This window comes from Haliotis asinina, chromosome 4, assembly GCF_037392515.1.
Source record: "Haliotis asinina isolate JCU_RB_2024 chromosome 4, JCU_Hal_asi_v2, whole genome shotgun sequence".
NCBI lineage: Eukaryota > Metazoa > Mollusca > Gastropoda > Lepetellida > Haliotidae > Haliotis > Haliotis asinina.
This window is the reverse complement of record NC_090283.1, coordinates 37,166,457-37,190,784: the sequence shown is the minus strand read 5'-3', so window position 1 is coordinate 37,190,784 and position 24,328 is coordinate 37,166,457. Positions and strand designations below refer to the sequence as shown.

General features: G+C 37.5%; 1 protein-coding gene across 1 annotated transcript in view; it reads right to left on the bottom strand.

Annotated features, from left to right (window-relative positions):
- LOC137281527 (uncharacterized) overlaps positions 1-24,328 on the bottom strand; it is a 209,841-nt gene that overhangs the window by 132,279 nt on the left and 53,234 nt on the right. Inside the window, exons 9-11 of the mRNA XM_067812809.1 lie at positions 24,056-24,174; positions 4,171-4,223; positions 3,970-4,033 (exon numbers count right to left, since the gene is read on the bottom strand). Of these exons, the coding sequence (XP_067668910.1) occupies positions 3,970-4,033; positions 4,171-4,223; positions 24,056-24,174 (236 nt within the window). The remainder of the gene's footprint in view (positions 1-3,969; positions 4,034-4,170; positions 4,224-24,055; positions 24,175-24,328) is intronic.

Below are 24,328 nucleotides of genomic sequence, written 5' to 3'. Positions count from 1 at the left end.
TAACTGTTTATATAATTTCATTTAACTATTTCATCACATGTTCTTCTTACCAAGTCATTTTCTCAGTTGAATGCTTAATAGCAATGTCAGAATTTCTCGCAGTACTAATTTCACTGGCCTACCTTTAGAATACAGCACAATCAACTTTAAAAACATGTCATAATACTCTTTTACATAATTGTAGGTGATTTTTCTCACAAGCACATTCTCGAAACAATGCCGTATGGTGCTGGCATGTTTTATCTCTACCAGCCATGTCACTGCAGAAGCCCAACCATGTTGCGTGTTTCCAGTAGTAACCAGCAGATGCGCAACTTTCTGCAAGCACCTTTTTAAAATATTTTTCTTTTCTGTCTAATACACCATACTTCTTTTGTATTAGGAGGTGCTGAGGTGTATTTTGTGAAATTTAATATCTAGTATTTTTAAAATTTAGTATGAATGTGTTACACTTGTCACATTCTGTCACACTATATTATTAGTTTTGGTCAATTTACATAATCTCAGTATATTTAATATTTTGGATTCGAACGTAACTATTTGGACTAGATGGATCATAAATGTAAACTAATACACATATATATCTTTTTAAATCAGTAATTTGCATCATTACACTGAAATGGAGTCTATTTGTACTTAGTTTTTGAAGCATTAAGAATGGACAGATCCAGTGTTCGCGTTAACGCCGAAACGTGTGTTTTGCACTCAAAAAACATTCTGTGTGTGTGTTTGGACGCATAGATTCTGACATACTTAATTTAAAAAAGTACCCTAAAATAGCAACATATAAAGAACCAATACAATCGGTAAAAATGGGTAATAATCCTGAAAATGGCCCACTGTCTAAGTTCCCTATTCCAATCCCTGTACATATATGCTATTTTATTTCTGCATGTACTTGTATAAAACCTATCGCTAACACTGAAAATCATCAGTCATTTTCATGATAGTCAATGTATTCTAACTACTAGACTTATTTCAAGAGGTTAGGGTTAGGGTTAGGTTAGGCTTTTGGGTTAGGTATGGGACCTAATTCAATATAGTAGGTAGATGTCTTGGAGTAACGCATGGGTACTCTTTGTCTTTTTCATACGTAAACAAGAGACCCAAAATGTCAAAAGTTACATACATGATGAAATGTTTTAATGTCCAAATTTTGAGATAATGGAAATCAGTCTGCAACTTGCACTCAAGCCACTTTCATTACTGCATACGTTCAGTAATGAATCAAAGTCTAACACCCTCGTGCCGTCACTAGCCATGCCCATGTCTCACGCATTCCTTAGTGCGATCCACGTTATCCTGACTGTGTTCCCTGCAACACTTTTCTTTCACGAAAGCACAAAATGATTTTTAATCCAAACACATCATTCATGCATGCACTGTGAAATCGACATCTGACACCTGATGTCAACAACCATTATCAGTTCGAGCCATATTAGCTTATCCATATCATATACATTGTATCTTGTAGATTACGGAATAGGATGAGTGTGACAAATGGTAATGGGGCCATTCGGCAACTGTCTGTAGTCACAGACACCAAGTCTGACCGTAACCTTCGTAATTAATCTATTTGACTCTTTCTGTCCATTTCCATGACATCACAGGAATGACTAGCAAAATTGCACATTGTGCAACAGTGTGGACATGGCTCAGTCAGTTAGCTGTTGGGCTAACAATCCGAAGGTTGTGGGTTTGCCTCCGACAGGTTCTCACAAACTGGTTGCCTGTCTCAATGACATGTGACCTACGGCAGGGACCATCCTCATAAGAAGTTGTGGTGCTGAATTCTAAAGGTGTTCCATTTCACTATTAAAAACTGCTCAGCTTGAATACTGACATGTTTCAATTCATGTCTATTGAAACACAGAACAAGCATTGTCACTAAGGTGACAAAAGCCCCTGCCACAAATTATCAAACTTACAAGATAAGTGAACGTTGCAGTTTGAGATGAAGTTAAATGTCAACAAGTGTTTGCTACTAATACGTCAATATCCCATGCAGCTACAGAAGATTGAAATATTGAACATATTTACTATTTATTATTTGGTTACATGCAAGATGCCTGAAATGACTGGTGTCTGCAAAGTTTTATGAGATTTACACGTACATTTGCATACATTTGAAAATTGGTTTTAGTGTCATGAAAAGGTCAAAGTCACACAAATTGGCTGGTGAGAGAGGCTAATCACTCAATATAGGCTGTCACCAAATTTTAAGACATTGAGTACAACAGTCCATGAAATAGTGTGTCAACAAGAATCGGGTCGTATGGATGCTGATGAATACATGGCCTCCCATTCAGCGTGACGGCAGGGAATACCGAAAACATGACCAGTCAGCCTCTCTTGATACCTTGCTCTGTAGTTGTTCAAACACAACAATATTTTCAAGAGCCACTTTGACCTTGACATGATTGTCATGATGTATGAAATATGCAAAAATAGTATAACAGAGAAGTCTTGAAAGTCCATGAAGAAAGTCCAGTCAACAGTTCTTGGGATATCTTGTTAACACGCTTAACAAGCAATTCAGCATGCTGAAATCTTCAAAGAGTCACCATGACTTTGAAAACTATATGAAGAGCACCAAAATCAACTGGGCCCAACATCTTCTCTTCATGATGCTTGGCACAAAACTTGAAGAAAATCAAATGAATGGTTCTTGACTGACAAGCGTAACATGCTAGTTAACATGCTGAAATCTTCATAATGTCACTGTGACCCTGAAATTTAAGTGAAGGTCACCAAACTCAACTGGACCCTGTGTCTTCGCAAAACAAAGCTTAGTTTTGAATCAGAATCAACAAAGATATTGAAATCCCCCATTAGAACCAGATGACCTGTTTTAACAAGCCTAGACACTTGCCATATGACTGGTTTTATGAAGAAAACCCATTTTAGCTGCATTAGTGGAGGTACCAAGCAACTGAAAGTTATACGGAAGACCTCATCATTAAAATTTATCTGATTGTTTTCAGAAACATTTTATTACCTAGCTCTTCTCGGAGCATTCCTGCTTCATCAATTTATGTGTCAAAGAATGTTTTGTGCTCAAAATTTTCAAGAAATAAAATATGTCTTACAAAAATATAGTTTTGTTTTAATTTTCATTATGGTCCTGCCAATATCATATAAGGGAACATACATGTATCTCTGGAACCATTCATAAGATCACTATGAGTTTTCTTTTTCATATTTACTCCATTATGAGATTACACCTGCAAATTTGAAGTGTTTCTGACAAAGGGACCAAGTACTGGTGTGAAAAAGGTTAAGATGAGCGACTTTTTCTTAATGTGGACTAATTGGTTCAGGGAGATCTTTTGAAAATCCGATGAGGTACTCTCTATAGAGTATTGGAACGAAGTATCATTATTATTCAAAGGGATAATAAAATCACCCAGGAGAAAGTACAGGAACTAACTCACATTCTGTTCCTGACGCTTACATTCCCAGGAGGTTCATTACACATCTCTTTAACAGTATAAGGAGGAGATGTGCAGCTGTTTGCTGATGCCATTGGAAGGTCACACATGTTATTGACATTAACGTTTATTTCTCTTTCGGAGACAATACCTAAATGATTTCCATATCGATTTATTGGATTTTCATGTCATGTGGGTAATAAACACTACATGCATGCATTCTTTCGAGTTATTGTTGTCTCTTATGAAAGTAAAATTGTCAAAATGATCATTGCACACTATTCGCCTTTCTTTTGGCAGTGAGGGTATATATGATCATGCCATAAGGATAAGACGCCAGAATGTATAGATCTATTAAGATCTAATCATCATTATTCTGAATCAAAGAACAGAGCATGTGGTCTTCACATTGAGAGGAAAATTACGAACTTGACAATGTATAAATGAGTTCTGGCTTAACCTACACATTTCACCCAAGTTGGGAATCATTCGTTGAGGTATGAAAGGTGATATTTGAATGTTTTATGATTTTTCTCACCATGTTCTTCACGTCTGTCACACCTGTGGCACTGCAATATACAACTCTTGCCTTCGGTAACATTCTGAAACAGACACAGAACATTGTCAACCAGTACTAAAACTAGTTTTTGGGAAAAAAAAAAATATTTATCACTCAAGGCCTTATGAGCAAACAAACATTTTGCTAGATGTTAGCAACTAGTCCAGCACAAAATCTCACCTTTGTATAGATGTGACTGCAACAGCTATCTTTGTACTAGCTTGCTCCTTGTTCTGAAAACATTAGATCATAACTTTGAGAGATAAACATGAAAAAAAAAAACCACCAACATTTTTTTCTATTTCTGACAGTACTATAGATCACAACCTCGACTGTTGCAGCAAGAAACTGAAAGTCCAGTAGATGAATCATTAGCGTTCACTAAATGCTCACTGTAGTCAGGCAGATTACGTAGAGTTACCTCCCTTCCCTTGAAGGGAATCCCTAGTCAAAAAAGGTTGACTAGTTGTTCTTGTCTGGTGCTACCTCCGCCGACACGGCCAAAGAGGCTGACAAAGAAAACTGACAAAGTTAAATGATATACTTGTGGGTTTGAAAGAAATGGAAGTGCAGAATAGTGACACAAGACATAGGTTAGATCGTATAGACCATGATATCAGTTCTCTCAGATGCTTGACTAACACCAGTGAGGGCCTTGATGGTTAGTCGGGTTAGCAAAGTCACTTTGACCGCAATAGTGCAAGGATATACAGGACATTGCAGAGAAATACATGTTCATTTACCGAGGAATCTTTGAATACCCTATGTAATGCTTTCAGGCCACCACGGAACAGCGGCTTCAACCCCGGGCGTGGTTTTGTCTGATGTTACCAAGTTTCAGGACGTACATTCCCCTATGGCTGCCAAGACAGTCCACCCCTTCAAAATAACACTCCTTGCAGGACTAGGAACACTAACGGGTCAATGAAAGTGTTACCAGAAAAGGCAAATATTGGATGCTCAGAGTTTGTATTATCATGGATTCAGAATGGTGTTAATTATACCTTTCCAAAGCTCTCCATCTGTTTATGTCCAAGACAATTATTGTTTCATGAGTTCTCAGATTAACTTTGTTAATGAAGAAATTTCAAGACTGACAATTACTGGAACTATACAGAGTGTGTTTGATAAACCATATTCTGTGCATCATCTAGGTGTTGTTCCTCAACACGATCATAAGTTGCGCTTTGTTGTTGATCTGCAACATATGAACTCCTTTCTTTCAGTACCAGAATTTAGATATGAAGACGTCTTTATGTTGTCACACATTATTGAGCCAAATGACTAATTGGTTATTGTAGATCTAAAAAATGGATTTCATCATGTACCAGTTCACAGTGATGAGAGAAAGTATATTATTATATTGGAATAGGTCTTATCAGTGGAATGTGCCCAGTTTGAGGCTATCAGTAAGCCTTTACTTTTTCTGTAAGACTCTCCAGTTGCTCAACAGCTCCGAGGGTTGGGAATAAGGCTCCTAGTGTACATGGATAATATTATCATTGCAGGTAAGGAGCTTATTTCAAACAACACTCACTCTGTAATTTCTGTTTCAAAGTCACTTGGATGGGTGATAAATTATGACAAATCTTCTCTCACTCCCGATACTAAAAAGGAATTTCTTGGATTCGTGGTGGACTCTGTCGGAGCTAATGGTGTACCTGTTCTCAAGGTTCTACATCAAAAAGTGAAAAAGTTGAAGAATGACATATGGAAAGCCATATCTGTCCCTTAAATTAGACCTGGGCATTTAGTACGCCTTTCAGCCAGTATATCTCTTTCTGTGGAGCTATATTTCCTCGAAAACTTAAGCTAAGGTCAGTATATAGGCTTCTTGCGAGTAAACACATGGGAGTCAACATTAGTTTGGACGGATGATAGCATTTCAGATTTGAAATGGTGGATATGCACTTTGGATACCTGGAACGGTTCCACTATGCTTGTGAAGACCTTCGACTGACAGCTCGGAACAGATGCCTTGAACACTGACTTGGGTGCAGTTTCAAAGGTCTTTCATCGCAGGGTATATGGACAGTGGAAACTTCATTTCAGTCAATAAACTTTCAAGAAATGCTTGCCGTGTTAATGGCTCTAAAGTCATTTCCGATTCACCTGGGAGGCCGAAAAATTCAACAATGGCTTACCTAAATCACATGAAAGGTCCCATCAAGGAACGAACAGAATTGGTGACAACAATATGGAAACTCTGCTTTAGACAAAGACATTTTGCTAGTAGCTTGCCATCTAGTAGCTTGACATGTCCCGTCGATTTGACCAATATGAGTGGGCGCTACATCCATGTGCCTTCAACATCCTGAATTACATGTAGGGACCACACACAAGAGACAGATTTGCGTCGTATCAGACCACACAGCTGCAAGTCTACAACAGTTGAACTTGCGATCTGTACACTTGAGGACTGGATGTGCTGGCGCGGAACGATTTGCAAATGAATAACAATTTTTTGTCTGTTCAGACTGATACCAGACATTCTGCAGAAAATTGATTCCACAAAGTCCTTTGCCACAGTTATAGCACCATGGTGGCCTGTCCAGAAATGGTTTCCTTGCATACAAAAACCATCAATATGTGAACCTTTAAAGCTTCCTCATCAACGATTTTGTTGCCTTCACCTATTAGCAAAACCAGAACCACTGACAAATCCAAAATGGAAACTATTCACTTGGAAGATCTATGGATGGAACGGTAAATTCGTTCGGAGAGGACAATTTGTGCTACAGATCTGGGCCCATTTGCACAAAACGGTCATAGAGCTACAATTATTGTAAATCCTTAAGATTGTGATCTTCGGTTACAATCGCCATCCACTTGCACAAAGCGATTGCAGGCTAAGATCATTGTAAGTTACAATCAAAACTTACAATTGGTCAGAACCAATTGTCAGGAGCTAAGATCATTGTAGTCAGTAGCAAAATGGCGTTAAACTTAGTGTCAGTTTCACGCAAATAATTAGCTTTACATTTGGAGATTGCTTTTATATTGCATACAACTGTATGATTCGCCTCGACACTTTAACAAAACGGAGAATGCAACATCGATTTATTGTCAGAAGTATCATTATTTGTGATAGTGAACAAAATCATTATCGAGTTGATATCATAAAGTACAATTCTCACCCAAATCTGTGTTGGAAAAAGAATGAACATCATACTGTAAAATCATTATTATTTGCGGGGGTTTACTTTTCGCGCAAAAAAATTATCCGCGAAAATAATGAATAATTATGATAAATTGTGGAAATAAAAACAAACAAAGAGCTTTGAGTTTTAGTTTTGTATTGCAAGCAAATCTCAACATGGATTCTTCAGTGCTCCATTGCGTGTCTCAATGTAGCGGAAGGCCCATGTTTCCCCAGCTAATTAGGCAGGTGACAGGACGACAGCTAGGGTCAGTGTTTTCTTTACAGTTTACAGTTACCTGTGTTATACTCTCGTGATTTCTGTACTTTGATGATGCGCGAAAATTAAACCGCGCGAATTAGTCAGATTTTCTGTTTCCGCGAAAATTAAGCCGCGTGAAAATAAATGATTTTACAGTACCTATTTGATAATCAAGGAAAGGATAGTAATGAAAGGTGTCTGCATGCGATGAGCAGCGGCCATGACCTTTTCAATAACTCAAGGGCAGTTAATCTTAGTTATTACGCAAGATGGGAGTGGTTTCCCTTTGCGTATTATGCCGTTGCCATACAATCTGCCATGCGCAAATACAATGCATGTTATGTTTTGACATCGCAGATCTCCCCATATATTTGTCATAGTTTATGATTTTGTCTTAGTTTATCATTAAAATAATCTACAGTTGGTCAACGTACAAAATTATGTTTTTTCTCTAATTCTAAAATTAATTCAGACCAGAGACAAGAGTTTCAATCTATGCATTTTAAATATAAATAAAGTTTTTTCAAACAGGAAAATACGCTTGCTGAGGCATATATTTGGGATTTTACTCCATATAACACCGACTAGATACCAAACTATGTTTCACTGACAGACATTGACAAATCATGGTAAATTTAGGTGTTAACATATAAACAAAATTTCATGATTATCATGTCACAAAATTACCAAATTCATTGGTAGTATTTTAACATTTTCATAAAACATATTTCTGTGGTTGCAGTATTACATATTTACTTCGTAAATCAAATTAGAATATAGAAAAATTAGAGCATAACTCACGAGGTACGGGTGATTATATGTTATTTTCTGCGTAATCATTTCCTACAAATTTGTGTGTGTGCGTGCGTGCGTGCGCGCGCGCGCGTGCGTGTTTGTTTTGTAGCATTTTTTGGGTTTTGGTTTTTTGGGGGGTTTCTTTAGCTTTTTTTTTGCATGAAAATTCCGCAAGGTGTGATTAAAGAAGGTATGTCAGTTACGTGCAGTGACCAGTTCCACGTTCTATTTGTGCAGCATGCTATGCGCACCTGCAGACTTTAAGAAATTTCTACCTCCAATGTTGAAGAGTTCGATCTTAGTTAAGATCGCGATCTTGAATCTGTGCTGTCTTAAGATCGTCTTTGTGCATGTGGATTAGCACAATTGTACGGTGATTGTAAAGTTGATTGTAGGGGCCTAAGATTGATTGTAACTAAGACTGCTCTGTGCAAGCGGGCCCAGATACCACATGATTTGGCACCAAGTACTCTACGTTTGTACAATTCCTATGTTAACAAGTTTAGCCATTTTTGTGTAGAGGAGAAATGTGTCTTTCCACCGACTAGTACATCTGTGTTGGCATGTTTTCTGTGTAAGGTTGTGGATTTGTAATCTAAACCAAGATCTCAGCTGAAAAGCGTGTGTACAGCTATGTTTTGCCTTTAGGAAACTATGAATATTCAGAACACTGTGAACACACCTGATGTATCTAGATTAGTGAAGGCTGGTACACAGTCTCTTTCGCAGCATTCCACAGTGATGCCAGTATCAGCATTCGGTGACTTGTTTCAAAGATGTCCAGATGACAGGCTGTCAATACAACAGCTCTGCCAAAGGGCAGTGACTTTTGGCTCCAGTGGCTTTGTTGCGCTCATCAGATATTGCTCCAAAAAGGTACATTTTGATGCCTAAACGAGTGTTACTAGGAGCAACAAGTTTACCATGAATCTTTTCATAGGGATGGTTCTCTGACTATTAACTTCTTTGGCATAAAAAATGACACTTCACATACTGGTTTGGAGGTTTTGGTGCAACCTGCAGATTGCAGCAAGTTGGACCCAGTGAAGACTAAAGGATTACATAGATGGGACAGACTCTCTTTGAATGGATAGTGTTTTCTTGTGTCTGTATGCACCACACAGAGGTGTACAGGCATCTACTGTTGCACAGATTCTAGAACAATCCATAACAGATGCCAGACCATCTTCCAAGAAGTTTCCTGCAAAATCATTTCATCAAACAGGAACACTGGCAATTCAGAAGTCAAGATCCTAGACTGGGAGATGGGAGATGGAAAACAGAATCAGTTTTCTATGGACATTATGTACACAACAGAACACTAATAGACTTTTCCATGTTGGTATTCACTGGTTAATATCAGTGTTTCCACCATAATTACAGAATTTTAGTGTTTCCATGTTACCATGGGAGTAATACTTTCTTCAAGATTTTAAAGATATTGGTGTACTGATGTGTTTTTAAAACGTTTGGCATGTTCATATGGCAGACTGCTAATCACTTCTCTTACTCACTATATAGGCATTCAATTAAAACAATAAAGACATTGTTGTTTTCATTTTCAATTGTAATCTGTCAGTGATGTAAGTTTATCAAAACCACAAGTTTAAATATCAGATCATCTGGGAAAACTGTAGTCAGGCAGATTATGCAGAGTTACCTCCCTTCCCTGGAAGGGAATCTCTAGGCAGCGAAGGTTGGTAAGTTGTTCTTGTCTGGTGCTAAAGTTTTAATAAGTTTAATTATTTCAGTTATTACTGTATGAGCATGTGCCTGATTCTCTATGTTTATGTATGGCAGTATTGTGAACATATAGGCATTCAGTTAAAACAATAAAGACATTGCTGTCTTAATTTTCAATTGAAATTTGTCAGTTATGTAAGTTTATCAAAACCACAAGTTTAAATATCAGATCATCTGGGGATGATGCTTTCAGACAATTGTAGACTGTCTACTATCCACGCTAGCAAGTGCGTCTTCGATACTACTACTAGGTGTAGGCAGGTCCTCCCAATACATGGGGAAAGAGGAGGTTCATCAAACAAGACTGTAGACAGCAAACTTGGAGGTAGGAACTGATGAAAGTATATCTGGTTGCTCTGCTTTAGTGTAAAGCTGTCACCATGGTTCACATTATCAAGTCTATGTTTAGGTGAAATACTGTATCTCAGGAATGATCTCTGTAAACATCCTAGTAGCCTGTGATGAAAAGGATAGAGCTGAGCGGGATAGCAGATTTTGTAAGGATCATCAAAACAATTTCAAGTTGGAAGTTTAAGCCACAGTGGCTAAGCTAAAAGGTTTGTTGAATGCAGATAAGTGAACTCTCCATTCACAAGTCTGCTCAAGTACACCACCACATCTGTCAATGTGTCAAGTTTGGTTTAGAAATAGAGAACAGTTTTAAAGTTTTCCTTAGGAAAACAGCACTACCACCAAGTCAAATTTGTTGCCTAGGAAACGCAGAAATATATTTTATTAAAAACAAGAATCATCAGAAGATGACATATCCCCCGGCCCCCACATGTTTGAAAGGACAAATAATCTGAGAGTTACTCATTGTTTTTTAGACTAAGTTTGAATTGTTTCCCTGGAATTCATGGAAACAATAAGTGCCATATATCTGTAACCAAGAAAGTCACGATTTGAAGATCTGTCTCATATATCTGCCAAGATCTGTTGAAAGATGTGAAATGGTTTTCCAGTTGTGCTCTGGGAATGAAGCCCATCCCTTCATTTTGAGACTAAGTCCGAAACGTTTCCAAGAAAACCAACAAAATAATAAATCACAAAAACCTTTAAGAACCAAAAGGCACCACTTTTGGGTCTGCCACACAGATCTAGAAGGTTTTACTAACAGATATTAAGAAGTTTTGAGTTCTGCTCTGGAAATGAAACACACCTCTCACTTTTCCATGGAAATCGAGAAAATAATAAATCACCAGATGCTGTACATAGCAAAAGGCACGACTATAGGTTCTGATTGATATATCTACCAAATATTGAATGGTTTTTGAGTTCTGTTCTGGAAATGGAAGCCCATCCCTCCATTTTGAGACTAAGTCCGAAACGTTTCCATGGAAACCGAGAAAATAATAAATCACAAAAACCTGTAGAGGGCAAAAGGCACCACTTTGGGGTCTGCAACACACATCTGCCAAGCTTTATGGACAGATATTAAGAAGTTTTTGAGTTCTGCTCTAGAAACGAAACACACCTCTCACTTTTCAGACTAGGTCTGAAACGTTGAACGTGGCCTTAAAGGTTATACTCACATGAGGAAACACGAGTTATTAGGTCTATTAGGTTTAAAGTATCAAAAAACACCTACTGTGAAAGAGCTCATAAAACAAGCTCGTGAACAAGGAATGTGTGGTTATTCTGATATGAGGAAATCTGAGCTAATCGAATTACTGAAAGAACAAAAACGGATAGAATTACAATTCACGCCTACTGAGCATGCTGTAGAAAAATATTTGAGAGGTTGGAAGATGGAAATTCAAAAAAACATAGATGTTGAAGATATAAAACAATTGGTACTTGATAAACTAAACCAAGAAATGAATGATTTAAGAGGTATTAAATTTCAGCTCACATTAAAGATGGCATTAGAGAAACAACAGGTGAATGAAGCAACTGAATACACCAATGTTTACTTCAGAGGTAATCAAGAAGTTACAATGCAACCTGACACTATCAACTCTTCTATAGATAGATCATTTGAGAAAATTCAAGAAACACTAGAACGATACACTAATATGGAGTCTGGTTGGGTTGTTGATAAGATTGACATGGTTTACGGCTGTCTCCCCTACACCTAGGCAATCATCCCTGCGTGAATCAAGTAGATCTGACCTAGAAAACCTGTGAAGGCGCCTTCCACAAAAGTGTTTTTTCCTTGTGTTTAGATTGATCGTACAACAGTCGGCTAAAATGCTTGATCCATGTGTGGTGATATTTTTCACCTTGTTGTACCATAAATATATTGATAATTTTACGATCATCCTTATACATTAAAAGACTTATCCTTTGTACTACTACATTTTTACCTTCCTGTCCGAATACGTTTATCACTAAGTCTGGATTTTGTTTTTCTATTTTGGGGACCTGAGAGATAGGGGTGGGTCCAATTGGGAAGATATGGATGAACCCACCCACCCCTGATGGATAGCTTCGGATGGTATTAATACCTACGCTTACAGTTATAAAAATATTTAAATAACATATATATAATGGAGAAAATTTACTACAGCTCACGAGGATATTGGAAAGGGGCAGACGCTATTAAAAAATTAGCTAAAGCTGCACATGTTTCGGAAGAAAAAGCCAAAGCCTGGTTACAGAAACAAGCTATATGGCAAATATACTTACCGGCACCAAAATATATACCAAGGAGAAATTCGGTATTCATATACCTAATCAAGTTCACCAGGCTGTCCTGTTGTTTCTTCCACACGACACAGACTTAAAACCTATACGTACGCCCTGACAGTTGTAGTTGTAGATGTAGCCAGCCGCTATAAGGAAGCCGAACCATTGACCGCGAAGGATGTGACTCAAGTAGCCCGTGGATTCAAATGCATATACAAATGCAGTCCGCTGGCTGAAGTGGCCCTCAGAGTTGCAAGTCGATCCAGGTTGAGAATTTATGGTTGCAGTGTCACAACTGCTAGTCGAACACAATACCAAGATAAGGCGTGGTGCGGCTGGAGAACATCGAAGTCAAGCCATGGTTGAGAGATTCAATCGCTCCATAGCTGAACGGTTGTTTACACACCAATATTCACGCGACTTAGAGGATCAAAAATGGTTGCGTGGGGGTACAGATCCTATATGGTCTATGAAAACTATGAAGGCCAGGTATGATAGCATGTCTCTCTTTTTTGTTATCTCTCTATTAGCACTAGAGTCATCTAGGATGAATAACGCCGGTTTTCCTTTAAATGTGAAGAGAAAATTTTAAACACTCTTGTAGATGTGTACCCAGGTCGATTCTGTGTACATCCGGGTCCATCATTACAAGAGATCTATCCTTGTAAGTCTTATTCATGTTTATAGTAGGACATAAGATAACTATTTTGTCAAATATGAATATATAATACCTCTCCAACAAATCCAGTATGAAAACTGACTTACCACAACCCATCTGCCCACATATTATGGTGCAGTGCGGAGTGCATGGTAAGTGGGGAAACCCCACAACCCCCTGTGAAGTCTTGTGAACAGATTGCTTGTTCACTAACTGATATTTTGGTTAACTCTTCTGGTGTGAAAATACACCCGATACATAACCAATTCGATGTTTTGTTACCAAGTTCCTGATATGCACTGTTTTCGCATTTTACTCTTACTTTTCCATAGGTCTGTGTAACAGTAATACACATCGCTATCGTCTATACTAGGCACCTCGTTACGGCTATTTTTTATGGTGGTCCTATTGACTATAGCACAACACACATTATTCACGAGCTCACGTTAGTCATTTTCTGAAGTCAATGTGATACTGAATGCCAAACGTGCTGTCCCTGGTAATATGATATCGTTCTCACCGAAGTTTGGGAATCTAACCATTCTAATCTAACAATTATTTGTAATAGTAACCGACTGACGCACGACTAGTGGTTCTCTTAATCTTCAGAAAAGATTTAGCTTTCTACCATATGACATTAATTAATATTAATATAATATATTTTTAAAAATATGGACGACTTTGAGATGGATAATTTTGGACCTACTGTTTAGATGATAAGTACATTCTACATCTTAAGGATAACCCGGAGATTGATATCATTCACAGACGGACTAGGAAACCACTTGCCTTACCAACTCTAGCCAGTCGCCATGGTACTAGTTGTATCTGCGATAAACTAAACATGCAGGATTATGGTGGTGCAAAACCTAAAATGGGGGTTTCCCCCATACCTCCAAAGGTCATTCAAGATCTGCAAACTACCAGATCCGACTGACTAGAGTGGGGATACCCAAGCATCCTCGTGCTTTAACTATAATAGTTCAGGGCGAAAGTGTGCTTTATTACACTATACATGGTGGTAGAACAAACTGTATTTCTTAATTAGTAAATCTTTTTTAAATGCTTTTACCGAGAGCTCATCGCTGTAAGGAATTCCTACACCATGATTTAGACCTGGTAAATGCCAATCGGTCTTAAGGTCAATTCCGAATTCATTACAAATCCGTTCATAAGCACGTCTATCATATGTGTTGTTCGTTACATTCCATGCCTTGTCTTGTGGATGTGGAGCGCTGATCACTTTGAGGATATGCCTAATCTGGTAGTATATGTGAAATGTGAAAACTGATTTGCTCAAGGCATTAGGCCTAGTGTCTGTCAACGTCAGACCGCACCCAGTCATAGCGCACCATATCGCGAAATGAGATGGTTCTGCCAAAACTGCATCGGGTTATTGAACCATGCGTGGACAGATTTCTCATCAGTGACAAATAGCTTATACATTCCAAACACATCTACAAACTGGGTTTTAAAATACGAACCATCCACATCAACTAAGATTTTCATGTGTGTGAAATCAGAAGCATTTATATTATCGTTTTTTGGGTAACATACTTTGGGTTTATACATATTATTATTATATAACATATAAATATAATAATATGTACACTACTCTTCCAGATATAAAGAAAGGTGAGGCCATTCAACTTACACATGCTATTGATAACACATCTGGGCAACTAGAAATAGTACTATGGGATAAAACCTACTACCCACGATGGACAAACATTATTAAAAATAATAATAATAAGACGTTTATTAATGGAGCCAGTCACTTAATAACAGATCTATACTGCAGCGTATGTTCTCTCAACGATGAAATTTTGAAACCCTTAGGAGCTGAACTTAAAACAAATGACTCAAATGGAACAGTGGTGTTTGAAGAAATAAAACCTAGTATTACCATCAATAGCAGAAAATTACCAGCGTAAGTTGCATACCGGGAGCTATATGTTCATCTCGATCAGCTTAGCACAACATGTAACATAAAACATGAAAACCCTTCCACATTGTTGACAGCTGTCCCGGTTAAAAGAGAAAAATACAATGATGGACAAACTGAGTCATTTTCATCAAGACAAAAAATTCATAAATCGTAATATTTCTGAATTAAAAATTTCAATTTTAGATACTAAAAATAATACTATAAATATAGGATACTTAAGCATAACACTACATATACAAAAATGGCTAGTAATCAAGGGCCAGGAATGCGAATATAAAAATGCATTATTGTTGGTTTATCAGACCTAGGTGATAATAGAGGGTTTGGTGACTCAGGAACAGATGGCAAAATATACACTTTTAAGCTTATTAACAGCATTTACAGACGCGTTGAAGTTCCCACCATCGATTCTGGTGGTTCTTTTAACCTAGATACGTCAAGATCTATCAGAAACACACGATATGACATAGTTCGCAACAACGATGATGACTGGAGAATATACCCATTGTTTGATGGTAAATTACTCGAATTAGAAGACTTTGAAAGAATGAACGTTGCACAAAACAAGCCATCCTATCTAATGCTCAGTGACGACAACAAGTGGGTGTTGTTACCATCTCGAATAGACTGGCTTCTCAACATAACACTAACTTCACCATTTGGTTTCATAGAAAGCAAAGACCATTATGTAAACAAAGTCGTAAATAACAGAACCCTGCTTGTAGCTTACGTCCCATTAAATAGACGCAATGTAATCATCATACCTGTCTCGACTATGGCAGCCAACATGCTAACGAGTAAACTCAGAGTGACCGCGGCATTGCATGTGGTTAGTGAATTCGACGGTGTGTCCACCCTCCTAAAAAAACTTACAGAGAATTCAACGCTGGCCATACAGGTCTATTTAGGTCAACCAATACTTCAACCTATTGAGATCGGGAATGAAATCAAACTTGCTTGGGAAAAAAAAAAAGAGAATCAAGTTTGCTCTATTTATGTGCGGGTGATGCATGAAGCACGGACAAGCATACAAGGTGTACACGTTTCCTTGGTAGACACTATATCTGTAGCTGCTATTTATATATCTGATAACATAAGTTTTACTGGTTTGAAAATAACACTTGCAACATTATCAGAAAAACAATTTGAAACTATTTGCTAACAGTTATATAAACAATGGTAAGCGATCACTCTAATGTAACAATCGGTGATCTAGGAGACACAATTCACCTGGTGAAGAAGGCACACCATACCTCCTATACTTTAAAGACGATACACATGGACGAATGCCACTAGCAGATTTTACAGAGCTTGAATTGTTAATTAAAATAACACAAACAAAACCTTACATCTTTATTAATCAAAATGATTTTGTTTCCAAATTTACTAACAACAGGATACTTCTCACATCCTTTAATCCCTTAACTCATTAAGGCCGAGAGCCGCGTATATGCGGCAAATTAATTAGCTTCTCACAGCGAGAGCCAGTATTGGGGGTAATAAAAAGCACCTTTTATTCAGCGAAAGCCGCGTATTGGGGGTTATGAAAAGCACCTCCCATTCAGCAAGAGACTCACATATGCGTTTTACATTTTAAATTCATACTGTACCTATCATTTAAATCAATTTAGCAGTAATGATCAAAGATTAGCTTGAGAGAGGTTACTTTTTGTGTTAATCAGAAGAACTATTAATGTGTTTTGATAACAATTGCTTGCAATGTCGGGGGCTTATACAGGCAAATGAACACGTCTGTGAGAAAGGGGATTATGAGATGTTGTTACAGGTGGTAAGTGTTTGTTACTCGTCATTGGGAGTGAATACTAAGATACTATGTTTGCACATTGATTGAATTAACAGTGACAAGGTTGCAAAACCCTCTTCTAAATTAAATCATTCATTCATTCGTTGTAATAGTTCATATAATGAATCTTAGACATAAATAGCAATACTGTATTACACCCATGTTCGTGTAGATTTGAAATAAACCAAGTTACTAATTTAAACCTAATTCATTTGCGACTATTGATTTTCAAAGTTGACAATAATACATAATCGAATATGAAGTGATAACTCCTGCATCTACTCATAATATACATATATAGTACACATAAACCATACAAAGGAAACGGGGGTATTTTGTTCAAGCTGTTTCATGCTGATTTGAAATGTGATTTTTTCAATGCAATTTACATAAGCATTGTGTAAGAAACGTTTGTATTTCATCTCTGTAATTATCTTATCCAGTAGGATGATCATGTGTATCAGAAACATCGTCAATAAAAGGAGGATAATATATCAGTTATGGAATTGATCCGTATAATCATTCAATCAGACAACACTAAATGAGATATATGAACACCTCTTTCAACCTCACAATAACATCCTCTGGCCAAATGCATGTCCAGGTAAAGTTTTGTCCCCTGACAAGTGTAAAACAAACTAACGCGCTGTTACACCACTGCACAGCCTGTTTTGTGGAGTCACGCCCATTGTTAATCTTCTGAACCTCGTTTGCTTTCAAAACAAATATAAGTACGCCCATCTTCATATATATTTGGGGAGATTCAACTACAAGTGTATACATCACAATAAATCAGTATCGTGTAACTTTTTTGAATTCTATAATACATGTACTTGAATTACGATATTTATTTGTAACAATGTGCAGATTACATTGAATTGTTCAGCAAGCCATTATGTTTGATGTACAAGTAGGGTGCGCAAAGTGTATATGCAAATTAATACTATCTCTACTCAATGGTCATGGTAAAAATAATCGGATTGTAGCGCTTTGAGTGCTTCAAAGAAAAATAAACTCGTCAAAAAGCTTGTTAGTCCTATGTGTACATTTCTGGTATCCTTACGATCATGTACGTTTACGATACACAAACTTTTTCATGATAGCTAGAGTTGATCAAGCCGAAATCTAGCATATCGATTGATCAACGATCTAACCAATAGTCAATCTGTACCCAAGCTGTCTACTGACCGAACGTGCTCTTCAGAAATGTAGCTCGCGCCCCATCACCTGTCATTTCCTCTGTGACAGGTATCTCATGATACGATTGGTCATAGATAACAAATCAGGGACTATATTGAACAGTTGAGATAAAAAACGTCCTATTCGGGAACTTTGATGACGCCCATCCCATGACCCTTTGTCTTATGTATGTTCAAGGAATAGCATTATACAATATGTTTACATGTATGTTCGTGCGATAACATATATTTTCTGCGTTAAATCTAGATGAACCAAAGCGACAAACTGTGAATCTGTCCCATGTATGTCACACACTAGCTCATTAGTACTTACCTTAAAATATTCAGTATACACTAGCAACGTATCAGCGAAAACGTTTCTTTCATAGAAGATTATTAGGCATGTGCGTAAATTCTGCCACTGACATAGATGTTTTGAACAATTTAACCTCACACAATGATATGAGAGGGACAATTTGTTTAAGTATGTCCTACATACAAAAATACAAACGTGTTAAGAAAATACACATGCACATGCCACCAAAAGTCTACAAGAGAAAGTGAAATAAAATTACGTAAAACGTTACATATATGACATGTATTCACTCCTGCTTTCTTTCTTTCAACATATACCTTTACAATGCAATTCAACCATTAAACAATCAGGACTTGCTCGCATGAGTCAGTTTCCTGTAATCTCCGAAACCTGTCAGGTATATCAGGCGTGAATAGCCCTAATTAGCATCGCCACAGCCAGCCAGGCAATCAGCATGGGGCTCCAGGTGTTGAGCAGTGAAGTGGTTCTCGGGTTTAATGAGTTAAAATATAATACTATACAAGTATTACCAATACCAGGTAATACTGGTAACATGTCAGCTCCAGTCAACTTGAATACCAGTTTAGTCATTCGAAGTATTTACGATTTTTTTTCAGATTCAAATTATGGTATGAAACCGAACACCATATTAATTATAGACGGATATCTCGCACAGATTTCCAAGCCAAGAATACTTTTAGATGCACGGAGAATAATTTGATTTAAAAGACAGGAGGATAAACGTTGCCGAATCATAATAAGACAAGGCTATGAGCCATTAATAAGCCCTGATGGGGTTCATATTGTTGATAAGAACATACCTATTAATATTTCACGCATTTACCTGTACGATAATCCAAACCTCATAAGCCTTAAATATATCAATCAAAACTTAAATGACAGATAATTAAAAATAATATATAAAATATATTATAGACACACAGAATGGGGTTGTATCCAGCCCTAGATGAAGAAGGAAACGTAAAGGGGAGTGTAGAGGGGTTTTGACTTAAACAGATATGTGAAATAAAATGACTTCTAGAACAAGAGCGTGATATTCGAGCATAACTACATAAAAAATACAATAAAGCTTTATATATGTAGATGGTGCTGATACAACACTAATGACAGGGATTAGGAACAGTAGGAGTTGGATTGTTGACAACAATCATAGCAGCACCTGTGGTGTTAGGACTTGAAGTAGCAGCTATAGTTACAGGAACAGCTTAAATTTGTGTCCTGCAAATTGAATCGTAAAGCAAAGAAACACGATGAAGTTAGAATCCTTGCTGAGGCAAAGTTAAACACTATAGAAGATCATATTTCCACCGCACTCAATGATGATAAAATCTCAGAAGAAGAGTTTCATTCGATACAATGTGAACTAAAAAAATACAATAAAATGAAAGAAGAGATTCGTCATAAAAGAAGTTCTGCAATAAGCAAGGACGAGAAAAAAATATATATATAAAACAAGGGATACAACAAGCCCAACAAACTGTTATTACAAAAACCAATGACATAATAGAAGATACACGTTAAACTGTTTCGCTGAAGTCAGTATTGTAAATTGATGTTACATAAACTAGTCCTGTACCCTCTCACTAGGAAGACTGTTGGGTACTTTTTTTCACAGTGGAGATGAAAAGTGGTCGTATAATGAGGTTTATAAATTAAGATGAGTGAGGGAAGGATAGGTTTTTATATCATGAGTTATATGGGGATGGTCCAAAACCACTCCTAGTGCATGTTTATCACTAATCGTAAACTTTTACATTGTAGATGAAAAGTGGTCATGTTATGGGGTTCATAAATTATGATGAGTGAGGGAGTGACAGGTTATTATATTATGGGTTATATAGGGTGGTCCAGAACCCCCATTGTTTATACTACTCCTCATGGTCCTCCATAGAAATGTTCGAGTCCATGATGACCCCAAGATTGTTTACTGTTGTACTGAAAGGTAGCACCAATTACCAATATTGATCGAATCCACTTCAACCTTGGTTGGCCCGGTCAGCAGGATGTCAGTTTTGTTGTCATTCAATTTTAGCTTGTTGATTGACATCCACAATTTCACATCAGAAATGCACTGAGAAACATGGGCTATCTGAGTTTTGGACTGATTCGGAAAAATTGATCTCTGAAGCTGAGTGTCATCTGCATAGCAGTGGTGATTTACAGAATGCTGGTTGATCAGCTCACCAAGGCTATGCATGTAAACAGTAAACACCAAGGGTCCTAGGACTGACCCTTGTGGAACACCATAAATAACTTCACGTAAACTTGACCGGACACCATCAATGAGGACGAACTGTGTTCTGTTTTCCAAATATGATGAAAACCACTTTAACACGGTACCACATAGCCCAAAACGGTCCTCTAAACACACAATGAGCTTGTTGTGGTCTAAAGTGTCAAGGGTGGCAGAGAAGAACAAGCATGCTAACTTGCCCCTAGTCTGCTGCTTCAAGTAGAGTATCCATAGCACTGATCAGTGCTGTTTCTGTGCTATGATTTGGTCTACAAGCAGACAGAAAAGGATCTTATAGGTCACATATACTCTAATAGGGTACGAACGCAAAATCACTTGCTGTCATCGTTATAAATGAAACCCGGTCATTAAAAATGCCCATTTCGATCTTTAATTACCTTAAATCGACCTTTATGTCAACAGTGCAAAATTCTCAGCCGCAAACGAAATTTCAACCAATCAGAGCGGCGTGTCTCCGTGGCATAATAGTGGGTATAGAAATGAGGGTCTGTGCAGTATTCATCTACAATTCAGGGGTTTAACTACTTCGTTTACAGGTTTGTACAAACCTGATATCGTGAAAACTGTTGAGAAAAATGAAAACTACATGTTCTATCAATCTACTATCATTTAGTTTTGTCTCCTGCTTTACCTAGTTTACGAGTTACAACCCTTGTTTTCACAGACGATTCTGTCAAAATCACTTGGTGTCGCTAGGTTGTAATCTGTGTTAGGTGGTATAAACCTACACGTTATTTGTCATCATTCACTTGATGCTCATTAATGAATTTATAACAGGTATAATTAGTGGTAACGCCACTTAGACAAAGGCACCCATTTGGCACTTCTTTTGTCTGGATCGATCAAAGGATTAACCGATAACACGCTGATTGATTAATTAGTTTTATGGGGATTTAAATGGGGGATTTGTCAAAAGGTAGTGTTTATGTATGTACATTTACTAATCTATACTGAATTCACTCTGTCGTGTCTGTGTCTATGTAAAACAACGCCCTTCTTTCAAAGGATTAAACACCAATACATTGATTGCTCATTATTGGCTAACTAAATAACTTTTTAAAAAGAATGACGCACATTATGCAATTAGTTGCCAGGTGTTCCATCTTGGGTAACCAATGAAACTATACAGCAATGTGAAAAACCTGAAACGATATATCATGTTTTCGTATATCAGACTGTGAAAAGACACATCACTTGGGAAATCTGTAGATGAATTATTGATGGATATTGATGGACACATTCCTCGAAGAAGGTAATGACATTGCTCCTATAACTTTAATTTTAATATTTGCATTTTTGTTTTTAATACGTTGTAGTAGCTTTCAACAGAATCATTGTTTTCGTCGTTAAGTGTAATTGATGCAGACAACATACACTAGGACGTGGGTGCGAATTATGATTCACATAGGAAAACTTTGAAATGTCTACATATTACATTCCTGTTATACATTCGCAGATATGTATTTTCTTGATGGACATTAGGATTTTACATGACATTGCTTATAACATAACAATTTTATTCTTGGAATCGGTCAATATAAGAGGTCAATAGAATATTACTTACGATAATATTGTCACTTCGACCACAACCTAGTTTCCGAGGAAGAAAGCGTTATATCCATGCAAAATCCTTTTGGTCAGCAATGTGTAGTAAGCAGTCTTGATTTTAAGAACTCGATGAAACTGAAACTCCATTTTCTATCCTGGCAGCGTGGTAGGGGGTGAACCATCCCATTTAATACATACTACAGGCTTCCACAAAGCTTACTTCGCACACACTAACAACCAATTTAAGCACAAACTACGGAGTCTGGTGGAAATCTGTGCATAGTGACACCATCACCCAACCCCGAGGAACAACTGACACAACACAACAATTCGGCATGTCTTTGGTGACGTCGAGAAATTAGCAAAATGACGAGCTTCCTAGATATTTTCTATACATTTAACTGGAAACCGTTCCTTCTATGACGTCACTGTAGGGCTCTGGCGACAGCATTACGTAACCTGTCTGTGGTTTCGTTTGCGGGCGAGAGAGAAGCAGACGGCTTTTTAACAACTTTTAAGCGCTTTGTATTAATTAAACACAAGTTTTTTTAAAAAGAAAATGGTGTTTCGTTTATGACTAACGAAAAGTCTTTCATATGCAGTGATGAAAAGAGTACCAAAAAATTGAGTTTAGTGGTCCTTTAAAGATCACTGTCTCTGAGATGTGTCACACTATGAGTCTTCACAGCCTTTTACAAGACCTTCGACACATAGTAAAGGTTAGATATGGGTCTATAGTTAGCTATATCTTCAGTATCTAGTCCATTCTTCTTCAGTATAGGTTTCACTGAAGCACTTTCTAAAGAAGGTGGGACATAACCAACGGAAAGACTATTCCAAAATCTCCCCTTTTTGATGTAAAAACAAGAGTGGGAAAAAAGTAGCCTTGCTAGGCCATAATCTCCCCCTTTTGATCCAAGAGCAAGGGTGGGAAAGAAGAGGCCACAGTCTCCCCTTTTGATAGAAGGGTGGGGAAGAAGTCGCCTAGCCAGGCCAGAATCTCCCTCTTTTGACATAAGAACAAGGGTGGGGAAAAGTGGAGTAGCTAGGCCAGAATTTTTCCTTTGATATAGAAGAACAAAGGTGGGGAAGAAGCGGCAAAGCTAGGTCAGAATCTCCCCTCAAACTCCCTTTACGCAGAAACAGAACAAAATGTCCTACTTTAAACAGGGGGAAATAAGAGTAGCCCAAACTTTCCACTGGGTACAAATGTCCTAGGACAAAACTGCCCCCAGGAAAGTTTGGCCTAGGCCAGGTTCTCCTTCCAGGGGAAGGTTTAGACTTGGGAAGAAATAGCCTGCTACTTCGGGATGATATATAGAGATTATTACATGAGCAGGTGTGTCATATGACATTTATGAAAAGTGTGCGAAATTTTCAAGTTTCAAAAAGGTTATGGTGCACACATGCCAGTGCAGTAATTTCTGCATTATCCATTTATTCATGTACATTTGTGCAGCAAAACATGGTAAACATGTATGATCTGTTCATTGACGTCTTGTTCAATTTACAGAAACAATGGTTGCAAGACAAAAGTGATATGTACATATGTGCACATATGACATATATGACACTGGTTATGTTTCACAATATGGATATTAATTCTTAATTATCAATCTTTCTGGCTAGCCCTACATGTCTGAACCATAGTAAATGTGATATGATGGTTAACAATATCAAAAGCAAACTACATTCAATTAAATGATTCATTAATTGAATTAAGTCATCTTAGAAATGAAGGGAAACCACTTTAATTAACATATGAACTTACTGGGATGAAGTTCTTGGCCTTGTGACATTCATCAAAAATGAGACATCCCTGGAAGTCTGTGCCACCACACCAATCAATCAACTGCTGTAGACGAGACTGACGGGAGGTACTGAATGCTCCTGAAAGAAACACTCTCTACGGTGAAAATACAAGCTGCAAAACAGCTGTGCTATGAATGAATGTCCATCACGATTTATTTAAAAATGCACTCAAAGTAAAATGTACAAAAACCCTGTATGAGATGTTTAAATCATAAGTCCTTCACATTTCCAG